The 24472-nt window shown below is 35.0% G+C and overlaps 1 protein-coding gene across 1 annotated transcript; it reads left to right on the top strand.

Moving 5' to 3' along the window:
* Positions 1 to 2984: 2984 nt before the first annotated feature.
* Positions 2985 to 24442, top strand: LOC137397632 (protein farnesyltransferase subunit beta-like). The gene is made up of 10 exons (XM_068083928.1): positions 2985 to 3109; positions 6248 to 6333; positions 9769 to 9936; positions 12543 to 12592; positions 13261 to 13441; positions 14906 to 14992; positions 15834 to 15963; positions 17062 to 17288; positions 18691 to 18805; positions 24164 to 24442. The coding sequence occupies exons 1-10, from the start codon at positions 3011 to 3013 to the stop codon at positions 24260 to 24262; spliced, it is 1242 nt and encodes a 413-aa protein (XP_067940029.1). The 5' UTR covers positions 2985 to 3010; the 3' UTR covers positions 24263 to 24442.
* The last annotated feature ends 30 nt before the right edge of the window (positions 24443 to 24472 follow it).

Raw genomic sequence — 24472 nt, 5'->3', positions numbered from 1 at the left:
AGAGTGATGGTGACACTTTTGTGGATTACATTTTATCTGCCAAAGTTTGGCCCAAAATTCAATTCAAGAGAGTTTAAATATTGTTGCAGCGTAGTGGTTTTATCTTGTGTAACATACACTAGAGCATCATCAGCAAAAATTTTACACAAAAATTTAATGATATCAGGTAAGTCATTGATAAAAAGTAAAAACAACAACAAACCAAAAATTGTGCCCTGCGAAACTCCGGAGGTGACAGACACAACATGCCCCAATCTCAACTAACTGTGTTCTATCTGCCAAACAAATGCCACTCATTTTATTATTTCTTGGTATATTCCATAATTGATAGTTTTTATACCCATTTTCAAAGGTGTACACAATCAAAGGCTTTTGAAAAATCTAATACTATTATTTCTGTTACCATATTTCCTTCAAAATTCTTTGTCCAATCATCCATTGTGCAAATGAGCTGTGTCTTACAATATCTTTTAGCATGAAAACCATGTTGAACATCTGTAAGTATGTTATGTTTATCAAGATGGGCCTTTATGGGAGAACGAACAGTGTGCTCCAACAGCTTACAACAAATACTAGTCAAGTACACAGGTCTATAGTTAACCGGATCGTGCTTAGAACCTTTTTTATATATTGGTGCAACCTTGGCACGTTTCCATACTAATGGGAGTCTTGCAATTTTCATGGAACATTTACAAATTTTTAAAAGTGGTTGAGCAAAGTCTGACAAAGTCTTGAGAGTAATCCTATTAATGTTGTCTGAACCTCCTGCCTTAATAATTTTTATGCTGTTCAAAAGTTTCTGTACTCCATTTTTTGTAATCTCCATAAAGCTGGTGTCTGAAACTTGTGGTGTTAGTACTTCAGGCAGAGAGTCACCTGTATCTAAGGTGCAAACAGATTGAAATCGTCTATTTAGCATGTTAGATTTTTCAACAGATGTTTTCGAAACTTTGTTCCCTTGTAATGTTATCAGCCAATTTAACAAAGAACAAGATTTTGAAAAGTTGTTTCACAAAGGCTTTTGCCAAACTAGAGTAACTGATGACAAAAAAACCATTTATTTACATAAAAGAACAAAACCAATTACTTGTAAGGACACACACGATTGCAGCCTGTCATGTAAAAAGCTGCAAAATCTAATAATAGCTTTGACATCTGTTGTAAACCAAAATCATAATACAAGCGCCATGACAAAAAAGATATATTATCGCATTTTAAATGTCTTATGGAACTTGGTAGCATCAATAGCTTCCATGTTAATCTGTTAGTGTGGTATTCAAGCTTAGCTGGTATTAATTGTTAATTTCATAAATGTGCAAAATATGTGATAAAATTAAATATCCCTTTGCTAAAATATGTAATGGCTAACATAAGTCGACCACAGACAAAAAGTGTAGGTCTGACAGTTTAAATATAAACTCACACTCTTTGTAATTGTAGTTACGTGTATCCATAATTATGTGACATATTATAATTCTTTTATTGTTGTGAATTGCCTGAACACTAGATCATTATCATTTGTGTGTCAGAGATACTTGTGAGTAAATATGATATGTAAGTCTTTCTGGTTTCAGTGCATTGTAATTGCTTCCTTGTCTAGTTAGATACTTCATGTTCATGTTAAAGTAGAGCCTCTAGACCGCCCCGAGGCGGAAGGGGAGACCATCAAGATCAATTGGTAAAAAATGATTAAATTCTAAGTTCGCGAGTGGTTCTTAGTATAAAACTATTTAAAAATTTATCACGGTTACTAGAAATAGCCAAAGGTTGTCCCTTGGATTTGGCTCGAGTTTGTGGATGATCATCTTTAAAACAAGTGTCAATAAAATCGTTTAATTCCTTCAAAGATGGGCCTGTTGATTTTATAATAGTATGTAAAGTTTTAACCCTTTGGACCTGTCTACGTTCTTCCAAAGTCACAAGGCCCATCTGTTCTTTTTCCTGTGTGACTCCCTCCCTTCCCCTCAAATTACTTATAAAACGCGTTGCCTTGTTCTGGACCATTTCAAGCAATTGTACACATTTCTTTTCGCTCGGGTCCCATACCTCAAGAGCAAACTCCATTTTTGGTCGACATAAGGTCTTATATGCGATTAATCTGATTTTAGGTGGTGCTGATGAGATATTTCGTCTGAGCATGCCGAGAGACTTCGAGTAACTATGAGATAACACTTTTTTTTTAGTTATCTGATGCAATCGCATAACCTTTTTTTTGTTTCTCCTACATACAGACCTGCCAACCCAAGGGTGGGGCAATGCGTGAGATTTGGTTTTGGGGCAATTGATGTATCAATAATAGTATATATAAAATTGTGGAAATTGGGGAAAAAATCTTACGCATTTCCATGTTTTCTCTGGGGTGATTGCGTGAGTCTCACGCCCAATGCGTGAGAGTTGGAAGGTATGCCTACATATTTGGATTCTCGAGTTGAGTGAATCCATTATAACACAAGTGCTCATTCATGTAAGTCGTGTTGCTTGCTTATTGAAGATCGTCGATACAGTAAGATTGCTACCAAAAACGACAAAATGTATAAAACTAGTGTTAATGAAACAAAAGAACAATCAAAATTAAAAAGATCAAACTTTAAGTAGGTTTCATACTGTAGTGTAGTTCTTATGAAGATACAAACATAAATATTGACTACTCCGTGCACAGCTATTGATGAGTTAAAGGTCTGGTAACAAAATCTCAAAAAATTACAGAGTTAGATGCAGCTCAATACTTCTTTTTTTACACTCTAACAAAACTCTCTCTTATACAAATGGTTTGCCAGTGCAACTAAATTGATATTTTTACGGAAAATACCGGTCTGCCAGCGACTATTCGAACGCGAATCTGGATTTCATGTAAACGAGACAATGCAAATCGCTAAATTTAGCCTCACTTTAGCTAGTTAACGTTAAGTTTAAGAGTATTATAGAACTAGATGCTAGAATTTTATGGAACATAAACTAAAAGAAAATCCACATTGTTCAAAAGCGATGTTTTCTGTTTCTAGCTATCAAAATGGCAGAGGAAGATCAGCGACTACGATGTATAAGTCCATTAAGACCGACATGGCAATTTGATCCTGAACATGTGTGGACTGCAACTACTGTTGACCAGGTATTATTTCATCTGTATTGTATGTCTGTTTGGCATCGAAGCCTTACTTGAACATACAACAAATAATGAGGACTTATTGATAGTTCATATGTGGGCGTGTTGACAATAACCTCCTCAAATTTCATACAGAATACCGCCTTTTGTTTTTTTGATCTTGGGATGAGGATGTTATTCTCTGGATATCCAAACTTCATTTGGTAAATTTGGTTGAGGCGAGGCAATGCCAACCTTTTACTATTCTAATATATTTGGCTGTTCCTGGTTTGTTCATGTTTTTCTTCACTGATTTCATTTTCAACATGGACATTGAACTTATTGGGTCATGATAAACAAATACGATGTTGTAATTTTCTGAGTGGCTTTTACTTTTTCAGATATTGAAGAAAAAGATATTTTTATGGAAGACAGTTGTAAATGTTTTATTCACTGGCTGACAAATAGTCGACAACGGATATCACTAAAATGTTGTGGTGGAAACAAGGGTTGTTCACAAATTGGAGATAAATTTGCCATGGTTTATTGTTATTTGGTTTTACCTTATTAACAATTATGCATATTTCACTGGTGGTGACCTGATAGCTGACAAATGTATAGCGCTTCTGAAGCCAATTGAACATCTAATCCCACGCAATAACGTAATTAATGCAGGTCTCAATCTGAAGCTTGAGACCTTATTGTATAAAAACTTGAATAATAATAACATGCTGCTGATAAATACCAACTCACAGCAATGGCCTTTTTTATTTAGATTGCATCCTCAAAGTCTTTGTTGCCATCTATTGTGGCAATCTAAATCGTGTGGCTGTTTCTACTGTGGCTGTCTCTAGCATTGCTTGTATGCCAATACAATTGTTTCTTTACTCTTATTTTTACTCTTGTTTTAATTTTACTCTTATTTTATTTTTAAGTTTTTAAAATTTTATTTTTACTAGTACATGCTAGCGTTGGGAGGCAATATATCTGAGCATCGTAGAAAATGATAGGCAATTGCTTCTAACTAAATTGAATAACTTGAACAGAATAACCACTCATGGTGGAGTAGCCCTACACACTACAATGTGTTCATCAAAGCTTGGGTCGGGTGCTTCAACAAATGACCAAATTTCAAGTCAAATCCTTCAAGTGTTAGTTCAATATCAAATCAATCAAGTCTGGTGCTCTTCAAATCAAACTCAAATCGCTTGATGCTGCAACATAAAGTCTATTTGAAACTATTGACAAAGTTATTGTTAGATTGCCTATTACTCTAGGTATGCTGCACCATATATCACTTACCTTAACAAGTAATAACTTATGCCACTGATATTTTGGCTGTTTGTTTATCTGACATGTTAGAAAATTCAATTTGCTTCATAACTATTTCTTCATTGTCTAGCAAGTATTGATTTTGCAGCCTCCCAGAATTTGGCGTTTTGAAAAGGGAGGGTTAAAAATGTCATTCAACTTGATTTCTACATTGAGCTGGCTCCGGAAGACCTGTCAAATGCACTTCTTGTATTCAGTGATGGCTTTCTGACTCACTTCACTTTCATGGTTGATATTACTTTGCATATTCCCCAAGTACTTGTACCCTTCTTCTATATCCTTGATGGTATCCGTTGGTATTTTCATGCCATATGTGTTCGTTTACGGCCTTTCTTGTGGATTAGCCTTCCACACTGTTCAATACCAAAGGTCATTCCGGTAGCCTTGCTGTAGACCTGAGTAAGTTGTATTAGTGATCAATGTCTCTTTCCATCTTTGAATATGGCCTGATGTCATTCATGTAGAAAAAGTTGTTTATTTTGGTGCCACTATTAGACTGGTAGACATTTTGGGCTCCAGCTTATTGTGTAGAGGTTTTGGGCATATGCAGAAGAGCAGCGGTGATAATAAGTCGTTTTATTATATGTCACGCTTGATTATTGCAATCACCAACCTTGTGCCATGCCCCTGCAGTTCCGTCTTGTAGTCGGTCATCAGCATGTGTGTGTACACTACAAGGGCAGGGTGGACATTGTACAATTTTAAGAACTCAAGGATACAACTATGGGGAATCGAGTCATACTCCTTTTTGTAGTCAGTCCAAGCCATAGTAACCTTGGTATTTCTTTTTCTCCTATTTTCACAGACCACTCTTTTTGTCAGCAACTGGTGTTTGGCTACTTGGGTGTTGCGTCCAATTCCTTTTTGAGCACTAGTCACGTGCTGACTCAAGCGCTCTTCCAGTTTGTCTGCGATTATTTCTGAGAGTAGTTGCCAGGTGGTAGGGAAGCATGTTATTGGTCTTGTTTTGGTCAACGATGTAGACCACATTAACGAAGTTATATACAACATTGGTCTATCAATGTAGACCACATTCATAGGGTGATACTATACATGCCAAGCTCTAACCAGTTTGTGAATAATGCAAACATTCTGTAGTACACTGTTATTGTGTCATGTTTGTTAGGAGCTGCTTTTTTCTATCAGTGTCACAGTAGCATTAAAAAATGTCCATGGTGTTCTTGTAGCTGGCTAAAACATTTTCAACAGTGAATGTTATATTGGTCAGTCAAAGCAAACATCTTTTTTCCTATAAAGACCACATCAAACCGATTTTAAGTAAATGGTAAGCACTTCTTTGGAGATTGGTAGGTAGCTATTTCATCATTGTCAATAGAAGGCATCATATAGAGAGTTATTTATCAAACCTTTGCAAGAAAATCTGAGAAAAGGAAGGTGTATTAGAAAACAGTTTTTGCTATTTAAAAAGTAATGACTATAGTGTTCGATGAGATTTAATGTTGTTGGTGATAAATGTAGCCTTCAAGGAAACCAGTTATATTCTCTTATGTGAAACAGTGACGGTTGAGAGTCTTTATTCGAAGCTGTATATTGTGAAGCCTTAACTCTTATAGTGTGAATAGAATTGTTTTATGATGAATAATTGGCAGCATACTCTCTAAATCAGCTTTTCCTGGACATTCCAAGTCAGACCTCAGCTCGCAAATGTCATATGTATAATTTGTAAAGATTTTTTGTCTTTTTGTGAACTGCAATCAACAAGCACGCCTACTGGATAAGCTGTGGAAAGGCTTTTAAAATTATTTAGAACATGCTGCCATTTATATGGCTTTAAAAGTTAACTTGGAAATGTTGAGTGTTCTATAATTTCAGACAGAAGTAGAAGACGATGTTCAGGGTATATATGACATTTTTCAAGACTCCATCGCTGCCGAATCAGACGGAGATACGATACCTGAGTAAGTAAACTTCAGGAATACTCGCTCATGTAGGAGAGAAATTTTGTTTTGTTCTCTCGTGGAGCTCGAGCAAACTAGCAGAGTGTCTGTAGGTGTCTAGAAGTGCCAGGGAAATAATGTCTGTAGTTGTCTATAAGTGCCAGGGAAATAATGTCTGTAGGTGTCTATAAGTGCCAGGGAAATAATGTCTGTAGGTGTCTATAAGTGCCAGGGAAATAATGTTTGTAGGTGTCTATAAGTGCCAGGGAAATAGTGCCTGTAGGTGTCTAGAAGTGCCAGGGAAATAATGTCTGTAGGTGTCTAGAAGTGCCAGGGAAATACTGGTATCAGGTTAAAGATTTTCATTGCTAACAACTAATATAATATTTAAACTGGTTATATGACCTGTTGAAAAGTACCTCATTACTACGAGTCGGTCATTTTGACACTCTTGCATTTTAACAAAAGTGCTGTACCTTAGTATTCGTGGTTCACAACATCGCTAATAACTGATATAGCATTTAAACTGAATGTTATGACCTGTTGAAGAGTTTGCCATCACTTATCAGTCAATCCTTTTAAATATTTAAGATGAAATCTGCTGAAACTCTTGCATTTTGACAAAAGTGCTGTACCTTAGTCTTCGTGGTTCACAACCAACATTCATCACAAGTATGGCAGAGACTTCAGCAACTGCCTTCTGAAATATACTTCACCATTTGCATTATAATATCCTTCCTTTATTTCATGTGGGGTAGAAGCCATATTATGCTAGCTTTACAAAGTTTAGTCGGTGTATTCCTGTGAAGCCTCTAGTCACACCTTTATCTGCTCCTGTACCGTTGGGACACTCCGCCGATGTCCCTCATATACACAATGTTGAACACACCCTTGCGCACATTCTGTGATTCACTCTAAGCCTATTCTAGCTATTTGCCCAATGTTGAATACAATCAAACCTCTACTTATATCACATTGACTGTTAACTATTCCATCATACAGATTTTGAGAGTATATCTAATTCTATACTTGAAGTAGTTTAAAAATTTTCGAACCATTTTGTGATTCATAATGAAAAAGGTGAAAATTAAAAACAATGACAAAAAGCAAAATTAATAAAATATATATTTTATTAATAAGCTAGTTTAAAGATTAACTGAAGGCTCAAACTAATGACTGAAAAAATTTATACATTATCAAGAATGAATTACATTATCTATTTGGGTATCAATTGCATTTTTGTGTAATTACGAATAAATACCAGGTTTTATCAACATTTTCAAGTTGTAAAATGAACAGAAAATATACAGAGAACAGAGAATGTTTGCAAAATGCTTACTGGAAATGGCTATGAGGCTAGATAATTGTATTAAAAATTCTGTGGTTTATGAGCTGGGCTATCTAAAATTGTTCATTCCAAATCCTTATTTATGAAAGCGGAACATGTGTTAACATGTAGGTTTCTAAAAGAGAACCTTTTGAAAATTGCAAAGTTTTACAGACAATTTTTTTAAAGTTTCAGTTGGTATAAAGGAGGGTTCTCGTGCTAGAATGATCCACAAGATTAGATACGTGAATTGCTTGATATAATTCTCTAATCTACACCTGAAAACTAATATGAAATAAAAAAAAAATACAGTGCAGAAAAACAACTACAGTGCAAACTTGTGATATATGTACAACCTGCTTAGCCCTGGCTGTGCATGTGCAAGCTATTGATGTCACAAGGCGGTAAACTAATCACCGTTCACTTTACGATAGACTGATAGTTATAACAGTGGTAGTATTACTAGTGACAATCTGATTCTTAGGGATATCTATTCTTACTGTGGGTTGTTATTGCTCAGTCCATTTATACAGTTATTAAAAGAAAGCTGGCAATTTGCTGCGAGAAAAGTTATAAAGCACTGCCACACTGAACACTATAATTACAGTTTACAGCAAAGACACGTTTGCACATGCAGTAGACTCTTGTACTACTTTTATAACATAGTATTCATCATGAACAATTAATGTGGAACTAAGTAAACACATTAACTGTAATCTGCTGACTGGAGATCATAAGGCACCAGGGAGAAGAGTTCAAAGGTCAGTTCAGAGCCATTTATGTTGAAAGTTTTTTCTAGTTGGTGAGGTAAAATAAAGACCAGGGAAACGCAACAAAAGCAAAATAGTTTTCTTCTGGTAAGTATTTTAGTCTGGAAGTTTGCCAAGTCTACTAGGAGAAAGCCAATAGTCTAAAAGATTTAGCCATATGTATAACAACCATATTTGCCTTGCGCTAAAATATTTTCATTCAATTCAGTTGCTTGATTTCCTGTAATAGATGAATTAATAAAATAAAGTAATCAAATCCTTACGGAGTTGGCTATTTGATAGAGGCAAGAGAGGATAACTCTGATTTGTCCTCATATATTATGGTCATAGATAATACAAGCTGAATGCCCGGGTAATAAAAAAGCTTTTGGACAGAAAATCTATTTTTATTAACTGTTCGTTTTTGAGCTTTTAAAAGCTTGTAATCACATTTCCACATATTTTGCACCTACAACACAGCAGAGTAAAACATGGTAAACCTTTTGATACCCAATAACTGTAAAGTGAATTTTTTTGCTAGTAAACCTTCAATAATTAAGCTACGCGAGATTGATGGATTCATTGGCTGCTGTAAGGGTGAACATGCCCATACTGCGCTGCGTTACGCAAGTCATTAAAGCTTGCTCTCACAACTCTTCTTAGTAAGTTCACTATTAAGTTTACTAACTAGCTTACTCAAATTAGCTATTGGCAATGTGCCAGGCCAATGGCATGTGGCAGGCAACTACATTACCTGTCACTGTTTACAAGCTGTTTTTCAATAACCGTGCAATGCTGGACATTCCGCTAGTACATGTATATATATATATAACTTCAAACCTACACATCGCTGAGTCTTCACTTACATTCACGTTTCTCTAATGTAAATATTAATAAAACCTCATTTTATTTCTTATTAGTGTATTAATCCACTTATTTTGCAAATAAAACTTTTTACTTAGTTTTTTTTATGTACAAGTACAGTAGTTTTATGTAATGCATTTGTTACATGATCCCAGTAATTATGTGTAGTAATATTTTTTAGGTCTGGAGTAAATTTTATGAATTATAGTAGGCCTATACTCTTTGTAGGTGTGGATTACATTATATGAATTACAGTATACTCTTTTTAGGTATGGAGTAAATTATATGAATTACAGTATACTCTTTTTGGAGCATGGGAACATCAGTTCCAACATTCAATAGTTTTAACATATGAAGGAAATCTTAGAACTAATTAATTTCATACGTAGATTTTTGACTCTATGCCATCACTCCTTTTACTCTGACTTCACAGATGCACTCTGACCACATCTCTATTTCAGTCTGGTCCACCATACGCCCACAAGGCATTAGATATTTGTTATGATTTACCTTTAGGCAGCTGAAAATCAGAAAAAGACATCTGGAGAGTTTCTTGATGAAAGGCTTGACTCGTCTGTCTGGCTCCTATTCATGTCTTGATGCGAGCAGGCCATGGCTCTGTTTTTGGATACTGCACAGCTTGGAACTCTTAGGTGTGACCATTCCCTCGGAACTGCAGACCCAGTGAGTATTTACTCTTTCCTAATTATTAAACCATTTTGACTCATTTTTAAAGCTGTCTTGCTGTCGAGCGCTGCCGTAAGATTTGTACCATTGTCTCATTCATATCTATGTGAATAGATGCTATCTCTTCTTTTAGCTGATGGATTATTTTGCAGTATTGCGTCATCATTGTTTACCATGCAATAAGTTTGGTTGTAAAGGAACAACTAAATGTTGAATTTTTGCTGCTAGGTAATCTAAGTTCCATTTTTTCTTTAGTTGAGCCAACTGCTGGATACTAACGTTTTAAACTATAATCTTTAGAATTATCTTCCCGTGGTAAACTGTATAAAAACTGAGGGATTCTCTGGAACAGTCGCTACGGCAGTAGAGTTGTTAAAGCTGGAAAGGATTTCTTTAAAATGTGAAATTAGCAGATAAAAGCAATGACTTTATAATTTAAAGAAATGCTGCCCCTTTTATATTAAATATCTTATTTTAGTAGTGAGTTACAGTTTTGATCGAGGTATAGTTTTGATGGCTGACATCCTGAGTATAGTTCTTAGTTGTTGCAAATAAAATGGTTTTGATGCATTACTATTATTAGCATACTAGACTTAATTAGGGTTTATTGATCTACCGTCAAACCTCTATTTGAATTCTACCTTTATTTGAACGCCATCTCTATTTGACCGCCACTATAGCTGAAGAGTTGAAAAATAGAGCGCCCCTTTAATTGAATGCCACTTTTGACTGCCCCACCACTATAGGGGAAGGGTTGAAAAATAGAGCGCCCCTTTAATTGAATGCCACTTTTGACTGCCCCACCACTATAGGGGAAGGGTTGAAAAATAGATCGCCCCTTTAATTGAATGCCACCTTTGACTGCCCCACCACTATAGGGGAAGGGTTGAAAAATAGAGCGCCCCTTTAATTGAATGCCACTTTTGACTGCCCCACCACTATTATAGGGGAAGGGTTGAAAAATAGAGCGCCCCTTTAATTGAATGCCACCTTTGACTGCCCCACCACTATTATAGGGGAAGGGTTGAAAAATAGAGTGCCAAGGCATTCAAATAGAGGTTTTACAGTAGCTTCGGGAATTCAGTAGGAAGTAACACAAATAGTGTATTTAAGCATGATAAATGCTGTTCATTAAAGGGCAATCATATCTCAAAGGGAGTTGTTCCCCCTTAAAAAAGAATGTTTGTTCACTGTATTTGGATAGAAGTTACATTTCACTCAATTCATCCCGGATGGCTGTCCACTATAGTGAATCATTAATTATCGCTTCTAACAACAGTCTTTTGCAACGTTCATTGTTTTCTTTTAAAAAAAATCCATCTTATTATATGGCTCAAAATCTATAATTTTTATGCTTGTTTGTAAGTGGAATTATGAGACTTGTGCTTTTTTTGGCCAAATGCCAAGAGATGCAGGTAAATGGTTAGTTTTGTATGAAGAATTGCCTTCTCTTTGGTTGCTTTATTTTTTCGACTAAACATGGTTACAATTACAAAGCACCTTCAATAAATCTCTATTGTACTCATATATAGTTGTTACTACCTTTTGTCTTTTATGAGCCTGTGAAAACTAGAGATGCTCCGACTCTAAATTCACCAGCCGATTCTGATACCGATCCGATATACCGATTCTTATTGAAAAATAATCCGATTCAGATACGGATATTCAAATCTTTTGTGTTGCATGGATAATTGTTCATTTTATTATAAAAAAATATAAATGTTTATGTATTTATTTGTTTGTATTTATTTATTGTTGTTGTTAACAAAAACGCCAACAATGTTAGCAGCACCTGTGAAAGAGCAGCATTTGTTTAATTTATAGTAAGACCTGTAATAGTTTATTCACAAGAACTAGCTTATTAAATGATCTGTAGGCCCATAAATATTTAGACAAGCTTCAAAAGTTGAGGCATAAATAAATATAATAAAAGAGAGAAACAAATTACATTCACAACACAACCAAACGAGAACAACCCAACAAACAAGCCATGTATCGTCAGGATCAAGAGAGAGATGAATAACTTATGCATCGCCTGCTCAAATTTCTTTCGTAATGCTAGTAAATAGAAATATTCCACTACAGTCTTGTTTCCTTTCTTTGTTATCTTGTTCGGGATTGGCCTCAATAAATCCCATCATTGTAATTGGGAAATACCGCACTTAGTGATTACGCCCTGACTAAAGCAAAAAGGTTCCTCAGCTATGTTGATCAGGCTATAAACATGAAATAAATAGTGTGACAGGCTCGGAATTCATTAGGTAAGAGTAAGGAACTTGTAGCTGATAATCTTTATCGGTGTAGCAGGCTAAAATACTGTTTTATACTCAGTAGTTGATCTGTAAAAAGTGTCTACAGTTTCAGATTTTTTAAGAAAAGATCGGCCGATACTAATTCAGATACTTAACACCTATCTCGGCATCGATATCGATTCTGATACCAAAATCGGGGCAACTCTAGTAAAAACACACGGCAGTATTTTGTTGCAGCCTGTGCTACATTTTTTTGTCATCCTTTTAGCTTGAAACTTTCATAAAACTTCTGCAAACTAGTTTTTCTAGTTTTTCATTGATTTATATACTGCCATGGGTGGTGTTTTACAGAGTCCCAGAGTTCTTGGCAAAATGTCAATCAGAAACTGGTGGATTTGCAGGTAAATGCTGCTATGGTAAACTGTAAGATAGTTCCTTTCGTCTATCTTTTATCTACAAATCTAAGTGTTTGTCTTTTTGTTGCTCATCCCTGTGTCCAGTGATAGGAATCAAAATCTAGCGATGAAAAATTTGCATGGCGCTCGATTTGATCTCAGGACCTCCAGACCTAGAGATGGTAAACTTAACCATTAAGCTACACAGAATACAATGGATTCTTTGGGCAAATAGTCATTACATTGGTTAAAACGCTCCCCCTTAAAGCGCTTGCTTGCGGTTAATGACTAGCATTGTTTAGCTGGCCTAGAACGCAGGTACTGTTTTAGTAAAAATTTTAGCAAGGATCTAGCTTTTCAGGTAAGTTACTCAAGTTCATTAGGTAATTATTCTATTAAATGTGCACCGCTGGGCATTCCATTAGTTTCTCATAAAGAGACATATTTGTTCCAATGAATATTTGAACCACACCTTTTAACAAGCCTACATTATATTTTATAACGATGGAAGCCATCATCATTCATTCTGTATTAATAAAATAATTTAACTTCTCCATGCTCAATAACAAAGCCTATGTATATGAATAGTTATAGATAACAGGCAGATTGTTTCATGTTTCAGTATATATTTCATTTGGGTTGAGGTGGACTATGATTGCTTCCATGGCTTGTAGGTGGACCACAACAGATCGCTCACTTGGCCCCGACGTACGCGGCCATTAGTGCCCTGTGTATCATCGGCAGCGACGAGGCCTATAAAGTGATAAACAGAGAAACTCTCTACCAATTCCTTCTTCGTATGCACCAATCAGATGGTTCATTTATTATGCATGAAGGAGGAGAGGTTGATATAAGGTATGACTGTTTTCCCTAATAAATAACCTATGGTAGTCGTTTGACATGAAATCTTTTATATTATTTATATAATATTATTCAAAATAATAAAACATATTTATAAGATAAAGACATAAGTAAAAGTCATAGCACTTGTACTAGTAATACGCTTGCTTCAATTATTTATCTGTTGAAGCAGTCAGAGTTGTCTTCTTTCGGCATAATTTTACTAACACAATAGCCAATAGACTCAATGAATACTGCAGCAATCTCTGGTATAGCTATTTCAAACACCCACCTCTATTCCTACCTTTACATAAAGTCTCAAAGACAATCAATTTTAAAGTAGCTAGCCCATTTGAACAATTTATCACTTGTCTTGACGAAGGCACTGAGATAAATAATTAGACTCTATTGTTGCTTGTGGCTTGAGCTCTCTTTCCATTTTCGTAAGCATTCATTCTAGTTTTCATAAATTACTTTGTATTTTTGAAGTTATATTCTCTTGTATTGGCATTCAGGAAAATAAAAATAACCAAAGCAGCTTTGATACAAAACCAGCTCAAGTGACTATATTTTTTCCTAAATAATCCAGTCTTTTGCAGTCAAGTAGAGTTATTTGAGGTCACAAGGTTACTTGGTCTCAAGCAGTCGAGCATATGCATTAAAGTTAACAATTATTCAAGTAAAATGTCCAAGTCATTGCTCTATGAAAATAGGCCAAATTGAAATTTTTTGTGATAAAATGCAATACTTGGAGTTGTTTGTTCTTGTTTCATTGTATCTATGGGAAAGTTGTTTCTTCTTGTACTGATAGGTATAGAGGTTGATATATATAGTCGATAATTGTCTTCTTATCACCTTCACATACATTTGTTTGCACGCGAAGTAAAATTTTAGCAAATATTTTTGTCGATGTACAAAAATACCAGCCATTTTCAACTGACGACGTCAAAAGTTTTTAAAAAAGTACAGTTTTGTACGTTACAATGTACAAAGCTGGTAGAAACTCAAATTAAAACATAAAATAAAAGATACATAGGTTAAGTTAATTGGAACCACATTTAGTGTTATCTAGAGTGGGTTATGCTGCTCATTTCATTCACCTACTTCATCTCCGAACTTATTAAGTACTAAACGTACGTATTACTGAACTTTTCATATTTTTAAGCATTTCAAAGGTAAGGTAACAATAAACATAAAATTGATCAATTTATTTTTTACATCCCTAAGTTTATTTGTTTACAGTTTTGCTTAGTATCACATAATGCATTTGTTTTACTGCGATGTACGATTACTTCAAGTGTTCATCATTGTTTTTTGAGTTCTGAAAGAAATTAAACGTAATACAATGTACTTTTATATGAATATTTGCTCCAATATACCATGATTTTAATGTGTGAATCAAGTATCGGGATAGATTAACTTGATGAATTTAGCTATCAAGCCATGTTACCTGTTATTAGATGCCATTTTGCTTTATAGAGGGTGCTATCTGGCTGCTAATGTTGCCCGTCTCACCAATATAATGACCACAGAGTTATTTGACTCAACCCCTCAATGGATTGCTAGGTGAGATAACTTTAGTTTTTACTGCTACTCTTATGGTTATATACTATTAAGTTGTTTGATAAAATAATGGTGCCAATGTTTGCGGTTTTACAGTTATTTGAGGGAATTAGCTTATTTTTTTAAGGACTTCCAGAGTGTTTTTGCTATTTTGATTTACAGTTTTTAGATTTCAAGATGCACTTGCATCCTATTTTGACTTTTCACATCATCTGATCTTTTCTACTGACTGTTTGGGCTTAATTTTATAGTTATTGACTGATACAGTCAAAACTATAATCCTTAGCACAATGCTACCTTATTCGTTTTCATCACCGAGCCCCCTATAGCCGATTAGGGTAATCTTGCACCCCTTTGTATTGAGTGAAACCAAAAGGCTCGAAGCATTCGGACACATTCGGAATATATGAAAACAATACGTTATTGGAAGGTCATTCTACGATGAGTCACGCAGTAGAAACATAGAAAAAAAACAGCTCACTTCATTATCTTTAACTTTTTCCTGCCTCTTCTCTGCTATTACCTGATCCAAACGTGGTTCCTCGTGGGTGAGTGAAAAGCGTAGATCATTTTCAGGATTGATGGCATTACACTATTTATTCTTGATCTATAGAAGAGATAAAAACTGATTCCTGCACCCCCTCGAACAACAGCTTGCGCCCCTAATGAGGAAAGCCCTGTCTTAGCTATTCAATTTAAGTGCTTTGTAAGGCTTATATTGGCCGGATTACAAAAGCTGCAATTCGTCTCTTCCCTGAGACGTTTTGTTATTTGCGCTTGAATTTAAATCATGGCTGAGGAAAGAATGCAAAATTGCTACTTTGTGTTAAAATAATACTTGCAGATGCCAGACATACGAGGGAGGGTTTGGGGGAGTCCCTGGTATGGAGGCCCACGGTGGTTATGCCTTCTGCGGTATCGCTGCCCTCACTCTGCTTGGCCACGAGAAGCTCTGTGACATGGATTCCTTGCTGGTATGGTCTTTTTGGTTATTTGACTTGGGGACCTTTTTATATGCTGCTTCCTGCATGCTTTTCTTCCCTTTTTATCTCTGTATTTCCCCTTTTGAGGTCTCATGATTCGTTCTAATATTGTTACTAATTTTTTTGGTTTACCATGATTGGCTGATTTTACGTAATCTCTTCTGTCTATTATAGATTTATATATTGCACAGTTATTTCTGTATTCTTTTATAGCCTTGTTCATCTCTCCTCACCATTGCTTCTTATTTTCTTCGCTTTGCCCAACTAAATATTTTCTATAGTCTCCTTTATGTTGTTTTCTCATTCTGCCTTCGGTTGACATAAAAAAATCCAATGATTTAAATCATGATTTTTTTGGGAAAAAAATCACCATTTTCGTGATTTTTTCAAGTATGGAAAAATCAGTGTTTCTTGACAAACAACCTTGTTTTGATGCATGTGTAAGAAATCTATAAAAGAATCCTCTGTCATGAATTAGCAAGTGTGATGGAGATAATTGACTGTCTGGAGTGAAATGCTACGGAAGGACCTTTGAAGTTAGGACCTGTGAGTTGATTTTGTACAACTCAAAGCGGAATTATCTGTGAGGTAACACCTGTAACTGGTACAGTTTTCTCTCACTCCTCACTGCCTTCTTATGTCTTTCGCTCCTAGTCGTACTTTATGTCAAACTGCTAGTAGCTCTACTCCACTGACCTACATGTAGTTGCACATTATAATTTTATATGGCTGTGAATGCAAGACATGTGAAATTTTGTCAAATTAAGCATGCAAGTCTCTGGTACGGAAAAGTGGGTTTACCAGCATTCTGAGGCGCAATGTAATTAACAGACAATTTACATGAGCAAAATTGAGTGAAAAAATCAAATTTATCAAAAATCATCATGACAGTTGAAAAAATTGATCTAAATAAAAAATCCGATTTTTCTGAAACAAATCATGTTTTTTTTTCAATTCCAATTCTTCCTCTTAGCAATCAGTTTATTTTTGCCTGTTTCTTTACTAAAGTGATGTATGGTTGGCATCTCTGTTTACTGTTAAACTTTGCCTTATTATCATTAATAAACAACTCTTTTTATGGTATTTTAGCGGTGGACAGTGAATCGGCAGATGAAACTTGAAGGAGGCTTCCAAGGTCGCACCAACAAGCTTGTAGATTCTTGCTACAGTTTCTGGCAATCGGCTATTATACCAGTGATATCATCCCTCCCAGAATTCCAATCACAAAAGTGGATGTTCCACAACGGGGCTCTACAGGAATATGTGCTGCTTTGCTGCCAACACCACAATGGAGGATTTATTGATAAACCTGGAAAGTATGTTTCTGATCTCTGACCTGGCAGCTAGCCTGTTGTCCTTACTAATACTATGTTATGTCGGCAAAACATCCCAATAATTGTAAGCTTATAAACACGCTGAATAGTAAATTGCCCTAATTGTGCTCCCAGATATTCCTAGCAAATCTCTGGCCATTCTCATGTTCGTTGTTGGTTGAAAGATCTTCTCATCTCCGGTCATCTCTCAGTGCATAAATCTACACATAATTTTACAGCCTAAAGTTTACTCTTTTTATCTAATTAAATAAAAATCTTTTAGTTCTTTGACTACAAAGAGTTACAAGCTAAACTGAGCTTTAATAAAAAACTTAGAGTGAACTTGTCAATCATTGCATGTCTCAAAACAGTCTTGTTGTGCTACAAGGAAAGCAGGAAACACCTGAAAAGTTCAGCAACAATGCAGAACTATCTCAAAGCAAGGAGCTGGCTATAATCTTGGGCTCAAACCACTTTAAAGTCATTTCAAAGTGTTTGCAGCATGAGACATGGGTCAAGTTGTCATTGAATGAAAGCAATAGAGTTGAAATGCATAAAGTTTCAATTTATTATATAAACGCTGCTCACAAATTCTGGAGGAAAATAACATTTAGTTCTGGTGATTTTCAGCGCTGTAACTTTAAATGAAACATAACATCTGTCATATGGCTGAGGGGGCTGCTGTAATTCTGCACCTAACTGTAAAACATGTGCTTGTGATCTCGAATCTCTTGCCTTTCCTGGGTCTTTACCCTCTGCTATGAAGAGATCATTGTGACTTCTATGTGACTAGTTTTTTAACTAAGAGTTGTGTGAATAAGATGCGATGTTTATTAACTCTGTGATATTCGGGATCACCATACTCTTACCAACTACATCACAAAATCTGTGAACATGTTGCCTCATCCCAGCGCCATCTCATCATCATCTCATAGCGCCTCTGTATTTGTCTTACAGGTTTTAAGATCTTGCATAAACCTTGTCCAGATTTTATTCATATACACATATAATAAGCATCATTTTCTGTTCCGTGACACCAACATACTACGTACACCATCACACGTTTCAGTTTATGAACTTTCTGTTACTACAACTTAGAATTAACCAGTTAGACTTCATTACGACGCAATCAGATTCCCGCTAACTTTTAAAGCACTTTTCACAACTCACTCTATAATTCATGATTTATGTTCTCCTGCGTTTAATCTGACGTGATGGAAAACATAATTTTGTTGATAATTACTAAAGCCAATAGTTATACACACACACTTGACATCTAATTTGTATCTCTAAAAGATAATGATAGGCCCAGTTGAGAGAACCAGGGCATTCTTATTTGCCACAGCAATTAAGAGATTCACCTCTCCTGAATACTGACTGCGAGTGAAATTATTTATTTTACTAGGAGCAGAGACTACTACCATACGTGCTATGCTCTCAGCGGCCTATCTATCAGTCAGAACTTCACAGGAAGCTCCAGTACTAAACCCTTCCTAGTCGGACCATCGGACAATCAGCTGGTTAGACACAAGACATTTTACTAGTGTCTTTGTTAGCTCTTTAGCAGATATAGCTCACTAACACATGTCACCCACCCGATTACTGTATAGCAAGGGTCAGCAAACTCCTGCCTCTGCGTCGGATATGGCCTAGCCAGTATTCCAGTTTGGCCCTTGTAGTGGAGTAGGTCATGGAAAAATTTCTGCTGCTAAAAAGAATGTAGTAACGTAGTAATACGTAGTACGTATTACCGAACTTACGTATTACTGAACTTACTTATTACTGAACTTACTTATTACCGAACTTACTTATTACTGAACTTACTTATTACTGAACTTACTTATTACTGAACTTACTTATTACTGAACTTACTTATTACTGAACTTACGTATTACTGAACTTACTTATTACCGAACTTACGTATTACCGAACTTACGTATTACCGAACTTACATATTACCGAACTTACTTATTACTGAACTTACTTATTACTGAACTTACGTATTACCGAACTTACGTATTACCGAACTTACTTATTACCGAACTTACGTATTACCGAACTTACGTATTACCGAACTTACGTATTACCGAACTTACGTATTACTAAACTTACTTATTACTGAACTTGCTTATAACTGAACTTACTTATTACTGAACTTACTTATTACTGAACTTACGTATTACCGAACTTACTTATTACTGAACTTACGTATTACCGAACTTACGTATTACCGAACTTACGTATTACTGAACTTACTTATTACCGAACTTACTTATTCCGGAACTTACTTATTACTGAACTTACTTATTACTGAACTTACATATTACCGAACTTACGTATTACTAAACTTACTTATTACTGAACTTACTTATTACTGAACTTACTTATTACTGAACTTACGTATTACTGAACTTACTTATTACCGAACTTACGTATTACTAAACTTACTTATTACTGAACTTACGTATTACTGAACTTACTTATTACTGAACTTGCTTATTACTGAACTTACTTATTACTGAACTTACTTATTACTGAACTTACTTATTACTGAACTTACTTATTACCGAACTTACGTATTACTAAACTTACGTATTACCGAACTTACGTATTACTAAACTTACTTATTACTGAACTTGCTTATAACTGAACTTACTTATTACTGAACTTACTTATTACTGAACTTACTTATTACTGAACTTACGTATTACCGAACTTACTTATTACTGAACTTACGTATTACTGAACTTACTTATTACTGAACTTACTTATTACTGAACTTACGTATTACTGAACTTACGTATTACTGAACTTACTTATTACCGAACTTACGTATTACCGAACTTACGTATTACCGAACTTACATATTACCGAACTTACTTATTACCGAACTTACGTATTACCGAACTTACGTATTACCGAACTTACGTATTACCGAACTTACGTATTACCGAACTTACTTATTACCGAACTTACGTATTACCGAACTTACGTATTACCGAACTTACGTATTACCGAACTTACGTATTACCGAACTTACGTATTACCGAACTTACGTATTACCGAACTTACGTATTACCGAACTTACGTATTACCGAACTTACTTATTACCGAACTTACTTATTACTAAACTTACTTATTACCGAACTTACTTATTACCGAACTTACGTATTACCGAACTTACATATTACCGAACTTACTTATTACTAAACTTACTTATTACTGAACTTACGTATTACCGAACTTACTTATTACCGAACTTACTTATTACCGAACTTACTTATTACCGAACTTACGTATTACCGAACTTACGTATTACCGAACTTACTTATTACTGAACTTACGTATTACTGAACTTACGTATTACCGAACTTACTTATTACCGAACTTACGTATTACCGAACTTACGTATTACCGAACTTACGTATTACCGAACTTACGTATTACTAAACTTACTTATTACTGAACTTGCTTATAACTGAACTTACTTATTACTGAACTTACTTATTACTGAACTTACTTATTACTGAACTTACTTATTACTGAACTTACGTATTACTGAACTTACTTATTACCGAACTTACGTATTACTAAACTTACTTATTACTGAACTTACGTATTACCGAACTTACTTATTACCGAACTTACGTATTACCGAACTTACTTATTACCGAACTTACTTATTACCGAACTTACTTATTACCGAACTTACTTATTACTGAACTTACTTATCACTGAACTTACTTATTACCGAACTTACTTATTCCGGAACTTACTTATTACTGAACTTACTTATTACTGAACTTACTTATTACTGAACTTACGTATTACCGAACTTACTTATTACCGAACTTACTTATTACCGAACTTACTTATTACCGAACTTACTTATTACCGAACTTACTTATTACCGAACTTACTTATTACCGAACTTACTTATTACCGAACTTACTTATTACCGAACTTACGTATTACCGAACTTACTTATTACCGAACTTACCTATTACTGAACTTACGTATTACCGAACTTACTTATTACTGAACTTACTTATTACTGAACTTACTTATTACTGAACTTACGTATTACTGAACTTACTTATTACCGAACTTACGTATTACTGAACTTACTTATTACCGAACTTACTTATTACCGAACTTACGTATTACTGAACTTACGTATTACCGAACTTACATATTCCCGAACTTACGTATTACTGAACTTACTTATTACTGAACTTACGTATTACTGAACTTACTTATTACTGAACTTACGTATTACCGAACTTACGTATTACTGAACTTACTTATTACTGAACTTACTTATTACTGAACTTACGTATTACCGAACTTACGTATTACTGAACTTACTTATTACTGAACTTACTTATTACTGAACTTACGTATTACTGAACTTACTTATTACCGAACTTACTTATTACCGAACTTATTACCGAACTTACGTATTACCGAACTTACTTATTACTGAACTTACTTATTACTGAACTTACTTATTACCGAACTTACGTATTACCGAACTTACAGATTACCGAACTTACTTATTACCGAACTTACGTATTACCGAACTTACGTATTACCGAACTTACGTATTACCGAACTTACGTATTACCGAACTTACGTATTACCGAACTTACGTATTACCGAACTTACGTATTACCGAACTTACTTATTACCGAACTCACGTATTACCGAACTTACGTATTACCGAACTTACGTATTACCGAACTTACGTATTACCGAACTTACGTATTACCGAACTTACGTATTACCGAACTTACGTATTACCGAACTTACTTATTACCGAACTTACTTATTCCCGAACTTACTTATTACTGAACTTACTTATTACTGAACTTGCTTATAACTGAACTTACTTATTACTGAACTTACTTATTACTGAACTTACTTATTACTGAACTTACGTATTACCGAACTTATTTATTACCGAACTTACTTATTACCGAACTTACTTATTACTGAACTTACGTATTACCGAACTTACTTATTACCGAACTTACTTATTACCGAACTTACTTATTACCGAACTTACGTATTACTGAACTTACTTATTACCGAACTTACTTATTACCGAATTTACGTATTACCGAACTTACGTATTACCGAACTTACGTATTACCGAACTTACGTATTACCGAACTTACTTATTACCGAACTTACTTATTACTGAACTTACTTATTACCGAACTTACGTATTACCGAACTTACATATTACCGAACTTACTTATTACCGAACTTACTTATTACCGAATTTACGTATTACCGAACTTACGTATTACCGAACTTACGTATTACCGAACTTACGTATTACCGAACTTACTTATTACCGAACTTACTTATTACTGAACTTACTTATTACCGAACTTACGTATTACCGAACTTACATATTACCGAACTTACGTATTACCGAACTTACTTATTACTGAACTTACGTATTACTGAACTTACGTATTACCGAACTTACATATTACCGAACTTACTTATTACTGAACTTACTTATTACTGAACTTACTTATTACTGAACTTACGTATTACTGAACTTACGTATTACCGAACTTACGTATTACCGAACTTACTTATTACCGAACTTACTTATTACTGAACTTACTTATTACTGAACTTACGTATTACCGAACTTACGTATTACCGAACTTACTTATTACCGAACTTACTTATTACCGAACTTACTTATTACCGAACTTACTTATTACTGAACTTACTTATTACCGAACTTACTTATTACCGAACTTACTTATTACCGAACTTACTTATTACTGAACTTACGTATTACTGAACTTACTTATTACCGAACTTACGTATTACCGAACTTACTTATTACTGAACTTACGTATTACTGAACTTACGTATTACCGAACTTACGTATTACCGAACTTCCGTATTACCGATCTTACGTATTACTGAACTTACGTATTACTGAACTTACTTATTACTGAACTTACTTATTACTGAACTTACTTATTACTGAACTTACTTATTACTGAACTTACTTATTACTAAACTTACGTATTACTGAACTTACTTATTACCGAACTTACGTATTACCGAACTTACTTATTACTGAACTTACGTATTACTGAACTTACGTATTACCGAACTTACGTATTCCCGAACTTACGTATTACCGATCTTACGTATTACTGAACTTACTTATTACTGAACTTACTTATTACTGAACTTATTACTGAACTTACGTATTACTGAACTTACTTATTACTGAACTTACGTATTACTGAACTTACTTATTACTGAACTTACGTATTACTGAACTTACTTATTACTGAACTTACGTATTACTGAACTTACTTATTACTGAACTTACTTATTACTGAACTTACTTATTACTGAACTTACTTATTACCGAACTTACTTATTACTGAACTTACCTATTACTAGCCGGCTAGAGCTACTGAGAGGAATGCTGTGAATAGTTTGCTGACTCTACTAGCTGATCAGTGTTGCTAGTACAAACACAACTATTAGCTAGCTAGTAAGTTATTGAAGCTGTTGTCCTTTCATTGCTACTAGTGGTATTTAAAGCCTGGTTCGATAGGTGACAGGATCGCAGTGCTATTGGCTGTGAACTTAGAACCGATGCGCCGAGTAACACTGGTAGTTGCTGGTGGTCAACGCAAGAGTTCAGCGCTGTTCAACTTCCATAAAGAGCCGCAGGCAAAATTTCATTGAAGGAGCAAGATGATCATATCCATTTAAGGCATTGCATGTACCTATTACAATCTCAGTATCTTTCATTTGGTTGCATTGCATGTTCCTCTCTATCCTATTTACATATCCCATACACTTATTCATTTGCTGACTTACAGGTTCCTGTGCATCCCATTTACAACCTTTGTATCCATTCAGCTGTGAAGGCATCTGAATACTTCCAAAAGCTTTCTCCAGTCACCCAAGGCAGCACCTGAAGATGGACTAAATGCTGCATGCAGCTTTTACCAACCGGTTCAATGGGTTGTCTGGTTTTCTGAGGTCAACGAAGGTTATTACATTAGTGTGCGTGTGCCAATTCAATATTAGTGAAGTGCCTGCCAAGTGGGAGCCATAGATAAGACCTGTATGATCTTTCTATTTTTACAACACTCATACATATTTCTCCTTTCTGCATTAGTTATAAG

The sequence above is a fragment of the Watersipora subatra genome, chromosome 5 (genome assembly GCF_963576615.1).
Source record: "Watersipora subatra chromosome 5, tzWatSuba1.1, whole genome shotgun sequence".
Lineage (NCBI taxonomy): Eukaryota > Metazoa > Bryozoa > Gymnolaemata > Cheilostomatida > Watersiporidae > Watersipora > Watersipora subatra.
This window is presented reverse-complemented; position numbering and strand designations above follow the sequence as displayed.

What these genes read in the sequence shown, in the direction of transcription:
- LOC137397632 (XM_068083928.1), top strand. Translation starts at nt 3,011, where the DNA reads ATGGCAGAGGAAGATCAGCGACTACGATGTATAAGTCCATTAAGACCG. An exon ending in ACCCCTCAATGGATTGCTAG is followed by an intron (nt 14,993 to 15,833) that starts GTGAGATAACTT and finishes TAATACTTGCAG; the next exon opens with ATGCCAGACATACGAGGGAG. An exon ending in GTGACATGGATTCCTTGCTG is followed by an intron (nt 15,964 to 17,061) that starts GTATGGTCTTTT and finishes ATGGTATTTTAG; the next exon opens with CGGTGGACAGTGAATCGGCA.